At 56.7% G+C, this 13,554-nt stretch overlaps 2 protein-coding genes across 2 annotated transcripts; one reads left to right on the forward strand and one right to left on the reverse strand.

Annotated features, from left to right (window-relative positions):
- Positions 1 to 961: 961 nt before the first annotated feature.
- Positions 962 to 4,501, forward strand: J4E90_002437 (uncharacterized protein; the record flags this gene model as incomplete). The annotated part of the gene is made up of 4 exons (XM_051432017.1): positions 962 to 1,418; positions 1,473 to 1,893; positions 1,944 to 3,409; positions 3,465 to 4,501. The coding sequence occupies 4 exons, from the start codon at positions 962 to 964 to the stop codon at positions 4,499 to 4,501; spliced, it is 3,381 nt and encodes a 1,126-aa protein (XP_051293439.1).
- Positions 4,502 to 5,243: 742 nt separating this feature from the next.
- J4E90_002438 (uncharacterized protein) lies at positions 5,244 to 13,025 on the reverse strand (the record flags this gene model as incomplete). Its single annotated transcript, XM_051432018.1, has 6 exons — positions 5,244 to 6,259; positions 6,308 to 6,391; positions 6,453 to 7,064; positions 7,111 to 7,724; positions 8,330 to 9,131; positions 9,188 to 13,025. The coding sequence occupies 6 exons, from the start codon at positions 13,023 to 13,025 to the stop codon at positions 5,244 to 5,246; spliced, it is 6,966 nt and encodes a 2,321-aa protein (XP_051293440.1).
- Positions 13,026 to 13,554: the final 529 nt, after the last annotated feature.

Here is a 13,554-nt window from a genome sequence, read left to right on the forward strand (position 1 = left end):
TGACCGCCACCACATCAGCTGAAACTCACTCTCGTCTGTCCACTTGCTAGCACATGACTGCGCGACCATTCGTCGGGAAGTAAGGTCGGTCAATTCCGGTGCCGCAAGCGCTAGAGTCTCCTTCCACTACTCAGCCGAAAAAAGCTGAATCGGGATGCCGATCGCTTGATAATTCGTCTATGGCTTTTGTCCACGTCTCTGTTTGGAATGGTCGCGAGTTCAGGTCGCCGTTCCTGTCTATCATGTTATCGACCGCCAGGGTTGCAACATCTTCGACACGTTCCCATAGGGAGACAGCCGAAGTGAGACCACAACGACTCCCAGGCAACCAAAAGCGCTGAAGCCTGAAACGTGGCAGGCGTACCCACCTCCTGGCTACACGTTGCTTTTGGACTTTTCGCAATGTCGCAAAGGCCATCCATGGATCGTCACAGGTGGGTCTAGTTAGTCGTTTCCTCATGGAGCCAATGGTGCTACTACGCTGTGGGTCTTGAGGACCGCTCACAGATCATTCCTTGGACTTGTCATGCAGTGCTCGATACCCCTCTGTCAGTTCTTAGCGAAGGTAGCGCAGAATCCGTCTGGCACTACCCTCCACAAAGGAAGTCACGACCAATGAGCAGTCGGACATTTGTAGCCATCAGAGGTCTGACGATATCAAGATCCGGACGCTACTCACATCATCCCGATGCAGGCATGGGTTCGTCCGCCCTTGAGGAAGCCGCAGGACACTGTTCGCCGAGTGCATATGCTGATCAACACACCGTAGCTGCTAGCGATCGTCGCCACGCAACTGGCTCGCTGCTGCTTGCCATGGCCAAGCTCCTGCGTGGGGAGCATTGCGCCTCCCAGATCAACAGCAAGCTACGTTGAACTTACTTTGTGAACTCCGTCCGGCCCTGGGATTCATATTCTCCCCGTTCCCATCTTTTCCACATGGTCATACACACACTTATTCATCATGCCTAGCCAGATACAAACATTGATCGGAAAGATCAGGAGGAAGCCGACGCAAGCCAGCGATGGCCGAACAGCGGAAGCGTCGAGTGGCATGAAGAACCACCAGAAGACTGGCATCGTCAGCGACATTAGAGGTCTCGGTGTTAAGGATGCCAAGTTCGCCCTCGATGCCATTACGACACTCGCATCCGGTGAGCCTCTGGACGACAAAGAACTTCTCCTCGAGAAGGGAGTTCAGATGCTACAGGGTCTTCCTCTGAACAGCGGTCTCAGTGCAAAGGTGTCGGATGGTTTCATCAGCATGCTCTGGAATGATTTACCACACCCAACACCTACGCATGCCGGCCCATCGGCACGATACCGGAAGCACGACGGCTCAGGAAACAATCCCCACAACCCTGAAATGGGCAAGGCAGGTTCGCCATATGCGCGAAATGTACCTCCCACCAAACCGAAAGGTAAGTACCCTGTTGCTATCATCCCATGCGAATCAGGACTGACAACTTCTCAAGGGCCAAATTTACCTGACGTTGAAGACGTATACGAGGCGCTTCTCAAGCGCAGTGGTCCTTTCCGCGAGCACCCGTCTGGTCTGAATCGCCTCTTCTTCTCCTTCGCAACCATAGTCATACACGAATGTTTCCAAACCTCTAGGACAGATCCTTGGATCAATGAGACTTCGAGCTATGTTGACCTCAGCACCCTGTACGGCAATACAGAGAAGGAGCAACATCGCGTGCGAACTTACAAAGATGGCCTGATCTACCCAGACTCAATCGCCTCGGAGCGCATCATGATGATGCCCCCTGGTGTAGTCGCAGTACTGTTGATGTTCTCGAGAAACCACAACCACGTCGCGGAGTCGCTGCTGTCAGTGAACGAGGACGGCAAATACAAGCCCTGGGATACTCTGGACGAGGCAGGCAGGAAATGGTAAGTTTGCTGCAGTCCTTGTACGCGATATGAGCCTAACAAGATTTCAGGCAAGACGAGGACATATTCCAGATCACGCGCAACATTAACGTCGGTTTCTTTGCCTCAGTCGTACTGAAAGACTATGTCGCTGCCATCCTGAACACACCACGAGCCAACTCGGAATGGTCTCTTGATCTTGGTAAAGAGATCAAGCAAGGCGGCACACGTGTCGAGCGCGGCACCGGCAGCCATGTATCCGTGGAGTTTGCTGTCCTTTACCACTGGCACGCTGCTCTCAGTGCCGCGGATGAGACATGGATGGAAGATATCATCCGTTCCGTCTTTCCTGACATCCGCCACATCGACGATGTGACAATCGAGATGTTCCACCAAGTCATGAAGGTATATGGTCATGACTTGATGAGCAAGAAGCCCTGGGAGTGGACTTTTGGAGGCCTTGAGCGAGGCGCTGACGGCAGGTTCAACGATGCCCAACTTTCCGAGCTTATCAAAGACTGCATCGAGGAGCCTGCCCATGCTTTTGGTGCCCACGGTACCCCCGCCAGTCTAAAGGTTGTTGACCTCATGGGCCAATTGCAGGCCCGTGAGATGTTCAATGTCTGCACGCTCAACGAGTTCCGCCGGTATCTTAATCTGAAGCCGTACGATACGTTTGAAGATTGGTGTTCCGATAAAGAGACAGCACGAGCAGCCGAGCTGTTGTACGGCCACATGGAGAACATGGAACTCTATCCTGGATTGATGGCCGAGTGCACCAAACCTGCCATGCCGGGAAGCGGTGTCTGCCCTGGTCAAACGACTGGTCGAGGTATCCTGGACGACGCCGTCGCATTGGTTCGCGGTGATCGTTTCCTGAGCTACGACTTCAACAGTAACACCCTTACGCAGTGGGGAGCGGCTTTGCTGGCGGAGACAACACCCGGTGCATACGGTGGTGTGTTTCCTAAGCTGCTCTTCCAGGGTCTTCCGGGTGGATTCAAGGGAACTTCCAGCTACGCGCTGCTGCCCTTCTACACCCCCAAAGCAGCGAAGGAGATTCTTCAAGGAAATGGCGTGCTTGAAAAGTACGACCTCAGACGCCCTCCCAGCGATTACGACATCATCAGCGTCCAAACTCAGGAGGGTTGCAAAAAAATCTTCGAGGATCGTGAGAGTTTCGTTGTCATGTACCAGGCAGCTATTCGCAACTGTACTGCTGGACATGACTTCATGATCGGCTGGGACGAGCAGAAGAAGCATGATGAACGCTCCAACATTCTGCACAAGGTCTTCTTTGAGGAGGGCTTCGAGAAGAACATCAACGAGTTTTTCACGACCAACGTACGCAATCTCATCAAGAAGAACTCCCTCAAAGGCGCCAAGGGCAGGATGAGCATCGACATTGTCCGTGATGTTACCAACATCACGCCAATCCTTTGGCTCGCTGAGCGTTTCGCACTCCCGCTGAAGACACAAGAGCAACCTAGAGGCTTGCTCTCCGTCCACGAAGCTTTCCTAGCGTATCTCGTACTATGTAAGTAACCAGTCTAGCGCTCTTGAACCTGCAACAGGTGCTAACCTCCGCCCAGTCATGTACCAGTCCTTCAACATAATGCCGCATAACGAATGGAAGCTGCGTGCAGGCGCTATGCAAGCCGCAGCCCCCCTCCGCTCCATCTTCGAAACCCATCTTAAGACGCAAACTGGACGTCTAGAAGGTTTCGTCGACTGGATGGCCAAGGGCTCCGCTTTCGAGGTAGGCCCACACGCCGACCGCATCTACCATGCATTAGCGGACACCAAGCTGCCCATCGGAGACATGGTCGGTGACTGCATCGGTATGGGAGCGCCCGTCGCCGGAAACCTGACACAGCAAGCCAGTCTGCTGATCGACTTGTTTCTATCTCCTGGGTACGAAAAGTACAAGACAAGGATCGTCGAGCTATCGCACATGGACCCTACGACCTCGGACCGCGAACTCCAAGGCTTCGTTTACGAAGGCATGCGCCACGTTGGTGTTGTTCCCGGTCTACCTCGCGTTGCGACGCGCGACATTACCGTCAACGACGGCGTCCGCGGCCCTGTTTCCGTCAAAAAGGGCCACACAATCCTCATTGCAACTTCCAAAGCCGCCATGGACCCCGTTGCGTTTCCCAACCCGGAGATCCTAGACCCGCATCGCCCATTCAAGGAGTACACACTGCTCGGCCATGGCCTGCACTTCTGCTTCGGCGCCCGCCTCGTAGGCCCGTCTCTCGCCGCGACGCTGCGCGAAGTTTTCAAACTACCAAACGTGCGGCGCGCACCGGGCAAACAGGGTCGTTTTACCGTCACGGAGCACAAACTTGCCGGCATAACGATGCGACATTATCTTGATTCGAGCTCGAAGGAGAGTCCCATCCCCACGAGTCTACGGCTGCACTACGATAGCGAGGATGTTGTTGTTGCGACGGGTCTCAATGGCCATCTTACCAATGGCCATCTTACCAATGGCCATGCGAACGGGGGGCTGACGAACGGACACACGAATGGGCTTGCCAACGGGCATACAAACTTCGCTTCTAATGGCCATGCCAATGCAGGTGGGGATAATGAACATGGCAATGCGTATACAATTGCGCCTTAGGGAGGTGTGGGACCAGAACCCAATTCGGCACCAGGACGCCCGTCGGTGTCTTCCTGGTCATTGTCTTCGTCGTCGTCGTCGAGCGAAAGCTCTGATCTGAGGCTGCAGCCAGGGATTCTCTGTTGCCGGAGTGCGCGGGAATAATTTGCTAGGAGATGTCCGCTGGTAGTCAAGAGTTGGGCATGACTTCGTTAGGGTGTTATTGTTTGTGACGATACCATTGAACTTTCTGTTGGCTTAGTTGTAGTGTTATAAAATCAGCTTGCTGCAAGTTGTTGTCGAATTCAAGCTTCAAGTTGATGTCAGTCGTGTTGTGATGTTGGGAATGTGACTTAAAAGGTTCACATATCTGGTGTCGATAACTAGCCAACCTTAGCCCAGCCTTGCACTGTAATATACGGTTGCAAAAGTCCAATGTTTCTGTTAGGTTACGTGTCTTTAACAGTCATCAATATTGATTGTACCAGCACGGTGGTCTAGTCATCAGCGTACACCGACAAACACAAAGCCACCCCCATATTACAAGGTATTACTATGCACGCAGTCTTTTATGAGAACGATATTATCAGATGATCTGGCAAATGAATCTTTCCGATCTCCATATAAAGACGACTACACGTCTCACGCAATGAACGCCATGCTACCCAACCTATCGAAACACAAGAAACCCGACCCTTACAAAAGACAAGACAGAATGCCAAAGTCACAACTTCACAGCTACTCAACTGAGCCCAACACCGCGTTAAGCCATCCTGGGCAATGGCGGAAGTGAAGTAGGATCCCATCTCCTCTCGCCCTCCATGTCAACATCATCATCGCTGTCTTCCTCACTAGCATCCTCCAACGCCTCCCTCCTCTCCATCTCATCCACATCCATCATGTCATCACCATCATCCTCGTCATCTTCATCTTCACTACCCAAAACAGGTCTGTCATGGACGTCTGGCAATCCGCTACCCCTCTCGCCCTTGGGTCGGGCTCTGAGCGCACTTCTGCCGCCTTCCCAGCGATCCAAGCGACGCAGGGCTCTGCTTAGCATCTTAGCGCGATAGTACGACTCCTCGCCATGGTCGTTGACTTCGCCGCCAAAGTCGAGAGGTACGAGGCCGGAGGGCATGGGCGGGGGTGTTTTGGTGCCGAGTTCGTATTCGGGAAGTTGGGCAAATTGTGCGTGCGATTCTTCGTCTGTGTCGTAGCCGTCGGCCATGCCTTTGCAGCGGATCCAGCTGCGCATAAAGGGGTTGGCTTTGCGGCGGCGCTTGGCTGCGGCGGCGTACTCGATGCGAATACCTCGGTCAAGAATGACGTCGACGCGTCGCCTCCTGTATTGCTCGACAGCTAGTTGGTGTTGTGTAAGGGGACGTGTTCGTTTGTGCGAGGGGTCAGAACCGTTGAGCGGGAGGTAGAAGCCGTGTGGTCCGTTGAAGGTGGGTGCGGATGTGGAGGGGGACTGGCCATCTTGCGAGTGTGGAGCGTCGAGTTTGGTCTTGAAAGAACGTGCGGCTGGTGTTCCTCCGGCGCCTATGCCTGATGTGCGATTGCGCGACCAGTTCCCGCGGCCGGGGCCCTTGGGCGCAGGAGACGAAGCCGGTCCGTCTTCGTTGAGGAGGGTATTGATGCGCATGTTGGGTGTAGCCACCTTCTTGGCTGTGTTATAGACGCTGTTCGGCGGAGACGCAGACCGAGTACGGTCAGTGTCTGAGGGGTAGTCTCGTTCGATGATGGATTTTGCAAGCTTGCCTCGTCCTCGTGCGGAGCCTGGTGTTGTTAGATCGGTGTCGCCGCAAAGGCTAGAGAGCAGCATACCATGGGAAGGCGATTGCCTGTCGCGTCCAGGTGTCCAAGCACCATCATCGGCGGCGATGGAGAAGACTGGGTTTTGGTTGAAGCCTAGAGGTGGGTCAGCTACAGCCGGACGTGAGCGGAGTCACAGGTGAATAGCAGCACTCACCCTTCTTGTTGGTACGCTTGGGGCCTGTCACGACGGGCGCCATGTCGCTTGCCAATATAGCTGTCCTCTCCTTGCGCTTAATCTCACCGAATGTCTTCTCTTCGATGGAGTCGACGTTCTCCAGCGCCTCCTGCTCTGGCGAGAGTATGTCAAAAGGCGGGCACTTGATAGGGAACTCAGCCGTAGTCGGATCGTCGGCCGGACCCATCTGGCCGGGACCAAAAGGGTTGCTCTCGGCAGCCTCCTTGGTGAAGTCGCTCTCGAGATACCACCACATGAGCCAGAGGAAGGCCGTGGCTCTGCTCTTGCTGCTCAGGTTGGAGCGCATGACGAGGTCGAAGAAGTCGCGCGGCGGGAAGAAGTGCAGCTCTGAGATCTTGGGGGCGTATTGCGACAGGACGAAGATGAGGTTGACGGGGTTGGTACGCGGGACGGAGGCTGCCATGATCTCCTCGATGGTGCTGGGCTGCTCCTGGTCCTCGGTGGCACCCTTGAGGATGGACTTCAAGCGGGGCGCGTCCTGCAGCTGCTTGTAGGCATTCGGGTCTTGGTGGGCCTGGAGGGAGGGGATGGAGTGGTAGGTGCGCAGCTGGGCGCGCATCTCGGGGAAGACTGTGGCAGGTTAGGGGGGCTCGAGGAGGGACAGCAGGTGGCCTACAGTTGAGCGTCGTGTTCATGCGGCCGACGTTGACGAGCAGACACACCATGGCCATGTTGATGGCAGCCGGGCGCTCCGTCAGCAGCTTGTCCTTGAGGATCTTGCTGCACTTGCTGCTCTTGGCCATGGCGTCGAGGTAGATGTCGGCGAAGGTGTGGCCGCTGGTGCTGTCCGACTGCTTGGTGAAGACGGGCCGGTCGTCCTCGAAGACGAGCTTGAGGAAGTCGAACTGGATGTCCTTGCGCCACAGCGGGATGCCGTCGTCCTTCTTCAGGTGCTTGATCTTGTTGCCGCTGTAGACGGACGACACGCTGCCGTTGGCATTGCGGCGCGTCGTCGTCGTCGTCGCCGTGTAGTACGGCCTCGCCGGGTCCGTGTCGTTGACGGGGCGGGCGGCGTCGGGCGCATCGCCGCCAGCGTCGCTCCCATCGGGGACAGGCGTGTTGGCTTGCGAGGGCGAGGGCTTGGAGTCGTCCATCGGGGGGTCGGCGGCCAGAATGTGTCGCAGGCTGTTTCTCGTGTCGGGCTCGTCGGGGCGCGCAGGCAGAGGCGCCGTGGCAGCCGCTCCGTCGTCCATGGCCAAGTGCTCTGTGTCTGGTTCCACTAGTCCTGTGCTGGCCCGCTGTCGCCTGAGCGCGCGTCTCGAACAAGCAGGCAGGCGCGTCGCAGTCGTCAATCGCCGAGAGGGAAGCTGCGTCTCAGCGCGGAAAGCGCATCCACGCCCAAGCTCAGACCTCGGGACGCTAGGCCAACGCGATCCCATCACGAACATGGTCAACCATCACAGTAGTTGCTAGCAGAGTTCAATTCATTTCCTAACCAATTGCGCAAATGCAGTGCACCACGCATACATCAAAGTAACCAGGATATCTCAGCAAAAGTTGCACAAAAAGAAAGCTCCAACACGCGCCGCGCGACTGCCGAAGCCAACCTGTCGCCGAAACAAAGAAAGTGGCCTGCTGCAAGCAAGGGGCGGGGGTATGCAACGCGAAAAGCATACACAACTCCGAGCGAGTCGCCTGCTCCATCTCGCCAAACGCCTGGTATCGCTGAATATCCGTACAACACGCAAAAGGAACCCCAAATCCCGCCTCTCCGGCGCTTCCAAGTAACCAAAGATCCGGCCCGTGGTCCTGAATTAAGAATCAAAAATTAGACTGAATTCTTGGTGCATCGTCATGTGTCGTCTCTGTCGCGAATCGAGCCAAGGCTTGCTCACTCGAACGCCGTCTCTTCTCGTACCATTAGAGGGTTGTTGGTGTTTTGTGAATACATTCGTCCATCCATCCGTCCATCTCCGCGTGGAGGGTTGGATCCACCCGAGCCCTTGCGTTGGCCGCCCATGCCCATGTTCATCAAAAGCATGCCGCTCTCTCGTTTTCGTTGCCGCTGTTCGCGAGCTCCGCTAGACTGAACAGCGCCGTTCAAGCTGCCGTATCCCTCTCCAGAGTGATATGGCTGGTCGTAGGCTGGCGCATCGTAGCTGGGTCGCATGGGAATGAATCCCGAATCATAGCCGTTGTATTGGCCTTGCTGCTGTTGGCCGTACTGCTGCTGCTGCTGTTGATACTGCTGTGGGGGCTGTGGGGGCGGATAGTTGGGAGCGCTATTCCCTTGATAGCCTTGAGGCGGTCGGTCCATACGCTGCTGGAATGTCGTCTCGTTGTATGCAGGCGTTGGGAGGTCTGAGAACATCTGCCTCCGAGGAGACCGAATCGCGTCGTCCCCCAGGTGAGAAGTGTTGTTCCGGATCTCGTGGATCGGGGAGCTTGCTTCATCGAGAGCAGTACCGAAGATATCCGTGTAGTCAGTCAGGAAAAAGGATATCAACGGGGCCGGAATGTTCAGAGTCGGAGCAAATACGATGCCAACATTCCTCACGGTCATCTTGTTCACCCCGGAATTGTCGACAATCTCAATCAGGAAAGACGCCATGTGTCGCAAGAGCTCAAGGTTAGGCCTAGGTAGCTTGTGTACCAGAACGTTAAAGCTCTGGATCTTTTTGCTACGCTCGTCCATATCTAGAATGTGTCAGCCCATGATCTACTAATCAACGTCATCCGGATAGACCACTTACCGAGAACCTTGAGAAAGTCAAGATGCAGTTCCCGAGTTAGAACAGAGGCCGGCAGTTCTCGCAGGTACAGCTTGAGAAGCGATGCGACGGCGTGAACGTCATAGTACTGCCCGTCTAGCAACCTGATGTCACCTTCGTTGTTGAACCGATCGCGCAGGCCCTTGATAACAATATTTGACCCGCTGAGCCGGAAGATGCCCTCTTCGCTGATTGCCTTCTTTGCTCGCAGATACTCCAAGCACCTGTAGACGACAGCTGGCAGCGCCACGCTGACACCGTCAGGCTGCGTAAACTCCACAGCTTCCATAAGTGGAATACCAAATACACTGCGGCCTGGAGGCAGGCGATGTTCTACAGCCGGCTGCAGCGGAGTGCTGACCTGGACTGGTGCGAGGTCAGAAGAGCCGCCACGACCTCTAAAGCCGAATATGCTACGTTTCTTGTCTTTGACGGTCGTGGGTCCTGCCGCTGGTTTGCTGCCCCAGCTCTCAGAGTCCTTGATGGGGGTTCCGTTGCTTGGTCCTGAGATGGCGGGATAGTGACCTGAATTATCTTGAAGGAAGGACGAATCCTTAGGCGACCCCCGTGACGGCTTTTCTGCCATCATATCACGGTGATTGGGTCCGCGGACGGGAGCTTGCGCTTGCACCGTGTCGTCATAGCTGAGGCCTTGCAAGCGATCCTGCTCTCCCATATCAGGGCTCTCTCTCCGCTGAGAGCGTGCCGAATCTTGGCTGGCCTGCTGCTTTTGAAGACGCGTAGCAGAGGGGACGCGAATCTCGACTGGCGAAGTCTCGTCTGGTATGTCGACATGTTGCAGAAGAGCCTCGACCCAAGCATCTCGCTCTTCATCGTTCTCCGCACACAGCACATGGCGCACCAAGCTCGTCGAATCTTTTCGCTTTGGCTCCAAGATGAGGAAGGCGTGTCGATATTGGTTATCTTCAGAATCGTCCCGTCGTTGTGGCGATTGGTTTGACTGCTGTTGTGACTGCTTCCCAATCTGTGCATTTTGCAGCTTGATCGTTCCCAAGTGCGCACCGCCCTCGCCCTCAAAGTACCTGAACTCTGAGCCATCCAGAACAAAGAAACGCGCTTTCCAGCCTCCGAAATTCTTGCCACGCTTGGTGAGGTAACCTTCCTTGCGCTGCGTTTTCTGAACAGACACTATCGGACCTGGTGTGGGCTCGGGGGTCAGTCTATCGCCAGCCTGGGCGCCTATTACATCAGTAGACAGGTATTCACAGACAATCAATGCCGTCTTCTCGTTCATGGGAGTTTCCAGGACAGTATCAAAGTATTGGTTGAGGGCGACCCGGCGAGCGTCAATCTTGGCAGGCGCATGTCCTCCGAAGAGAGCACGGTCTGGAAGTCGTCCCTGAAAGTCGCACATAGACCTCAGCTGAGAGTCTAGAGAAGGCAGCGTAGCAATGGTCTTTTCCACACGCCACAGCTGTTTGTTATCAGAGCGGGCATAGACGGCAAGAATAAAGACAGGGTCCTCCTCCTGCGGCTTGGGGGCGAGCATGCTCATACGTGATGGCCGAAGGCGAGACGAGAAGACCTTTACTTGAATGGAGGGCAGTGCATTCGGGGGCAGCAAGAGTCCAGGGTACTGGTCTGACACGAGTCCGCGGTAGACGTGTTCTGCATCCGGAACATCGTTGAGGGTAGGGCTGCTCGATGGTGATTCTGGACTGGGCTGTGCACCTGGTACAGTCAAAAGGCCCGTCGACGCCTCTTTGCGTAGCTGGTTAGGCTGCTGATTTTGGTTGACTGGGGGTGACTGATACGACTGAGGTGTGTTTGGTGGGAATGGAACTTGTTGCTGCATTGCCCGAGCAGCCGACTGGTGCGTGGTAGTCGGCGACATGGGTGGTGATGCGATGGACTGCTTAGGATTTCTGGGTAACGGCGATCCGAGTGGCCTGTCCGTGGGTCGGGGGCTGGAAGGTAGACCTGGACTCATGAGTGGGGATGCGACGCTCCGGTTAGCCATCATAGAACTATCGGAGTTTGCAGGACTAAGAAGAGCATTCAGAGAGTTGGCTGGCGGGTGACGGGGAGAGAGTGGAAGGCCCGATTGCAGCGCATTGAACTGACGCGGCGAAAGGGGAACCGGGACCGCCTGAGGCTGATCGCCTGCTGGTGTTTCAGAAGGCGTCGCTTGTTTGCTCTTGCTTTCGCTTTTCTTCTTCTTCGACTTGCTTCGAGCTTCCTCATCTTTCGAATACATGGCCTCACGGACCCTGTCATCTTCCTCTCGAGTCTTTCTCCTTCCTCGCAGCTCCACGACAGGTATCTCATCCACCTCCAGTATATCGTCGTAATCAGAGTCGACATCGTCGCCATGCACGGCCCGGTGGAGATGTGCGCTGGTCGTTGTGGGTTTCGACAGGTTGAGTGGAGCTGGCGGTGCCTTTCGCAGAGGCTGCGGAGTCTTTCTTGGGGGTGATTCAAAGCCATCGCCGCCGACGACAGGCGTAGCTTGGATCAGCGATATCTGCGGAGGCTGGAGCTGTGAGCTACCCGGGACGAGCGTCACGTCTGAGGTGTTCTGGGGAGGAGTGGCTGGCTTCGGGGCTTGCGCTGGGGGTTGAGCAGCATCGCCGGGCTGCAGCAAGGTAGAGTCGAGGCCGAGGCCCCTGCTACCAAGGCTAAGGGGTTGCACGGAGTAGTCTGTAGGTGAGTTTACGGCTGACGAGATGTTGGATGCCGTGGAATGAGACGGCGACGTCGCTAGCTGTGAGTCTGGGATGAGATGCGGTGCGGGGTGCTCTTGCGTCAGGGGCGATGTCTTGTGCTCGGTGGCTTTGGTGTCGCTGGGCCGAGCGGCGTCACCAGGTTGCTCACCGAGGGCTGGCGACTGGCTGGTCTCGCGTTCCACGACCGAGTCGAACGTGTCGGACTTTTGCAGCGAGCCGGGGCCGGGTGGCAGCTGCTCAGCGTACTCCTTGAACTTTCTGCGGTAGCGGTCCTTGTCCTTCAGTGCGCGCTCGAGGTCTTTCTGGAGCCCGATGATCATGGACCGTTGCTTCTCCACCAGCCGCCAGAGCTGCGCGTTGTGGCTGGAGGTGTTCTGCTTGTCCTTCCACAGGGCCAGCATGGCGGCCTCGGGTGAGCCTGCAGCGGCCATCAGACTGGCCATGTCTGGGGGGTTGGCGGTGCTCGTGTCCTGCGACGGCCGGGGCGCATGGCTGGCGGGCGGGCGGTTCTGCGAGGCCGTCGACGACAGCGAGGATGCGGCCGAGTCTATCGAGGGGTTGCGGACTGGCACCGTCGGCCTCGTGTCTGGCCGGTTCGGGCGTGATGGTGGAGGCATGGTGACGGGCGAGGCTGGCGGGGAAATGCCAGCCGAAGACAGCGTGGGAGACGACAGCTGGCGGAGTCTGGCATACGCAGACGGCCGCGACGACTGCGCGAAGCTCGGGGTGGGGACGGTGGGTGGTGTAGGCGGGTGCGCTGGCTGGGTTGGGCGAATGGGCGAGGTATGCTGTTGCTCCTCCGCCAGCAATGCGTCGAGCTTCTCGCGCGGACTGCGCGGTTCGTCGAGGCGTGGTGAGTCGCGGTAGCCCGGCTGCTGGCACGGGGGGCCGCTATTACCAGTCGAATACAGCGGGCTTGGGACGGGTTTGCGACGTGCTCGGGGCGGGTGTTGCTCGTCCGCCGTGGCCGGCACGTTGTGCGAGCGCGTCGAGTCGTCGCGAAGGCTGCGAATACTGTCCGCGAGCGACGGCGCGGAGAGAGAGTGCAAGGGCGACGGCGGCTGGTGCTGAAGGATGTGATGTGCCGCCGTCCTTTCCTGAAGCATGTGCATGTCTGTATTCGTCGCCGCCATGTTCAAGGCTCAAACGGGCTAGCGGACGACCGGGATATCTGGTCGACGGTATAGCAGACGGCCAGCGGGGATTAGTGTTTCGGCGACGCTCTGAGTGTCTGGTGAATCCAAAGCTGCCACGCTCAGCAGTCTCGTCAGCATCTGGCGTCCCGCGCAGCTTGAGACAAGTCTCCGTCAGAAGGAGCAGCCGGAACAGAAGAGATTTGGGCTTGTCGCCTGCCGGCTTCTCATTCGGCGCCATAACCGCCCTTGTAGGAGCCGGGCCAAAGTCAAGCCTGGTTCCTGCAGCAGAAGCGAGCCCTGTAGGCCGTCGTCTCCATCATCGCCTCCGCACGCCTTGATGGCTGCGTCCCCTCACGTTTTAGATATGCCCAAACCCGTCTGCATCCCCGTCGACCACCTGCCCGCGTAGGCGCCAGAAAGCTACTTTGGCTTTTCCATTGGCGCACACCTGTGGCTTGCTAGCCGTAATCAACTACGAGCCACCATCCACCGCCCCTCTTGTGCAGAACGAGATGTGCGCGTGGTC

The sequence above is a fragment of the Alternaria incomplexa genome, assembly GCF_024043165.1.
Source record: "Alternaria incomplexa strain BMP 0042 chromosome Unknown scaffold_3, whole genome shotgun sequence".
Taxonomy (NCBI): Eukaryota; Fungi; Ascomycota; class Dothideomycetes; order Pleosporales; family Pleosporaceae; genus Alternaria; species Alternaria incomplexa.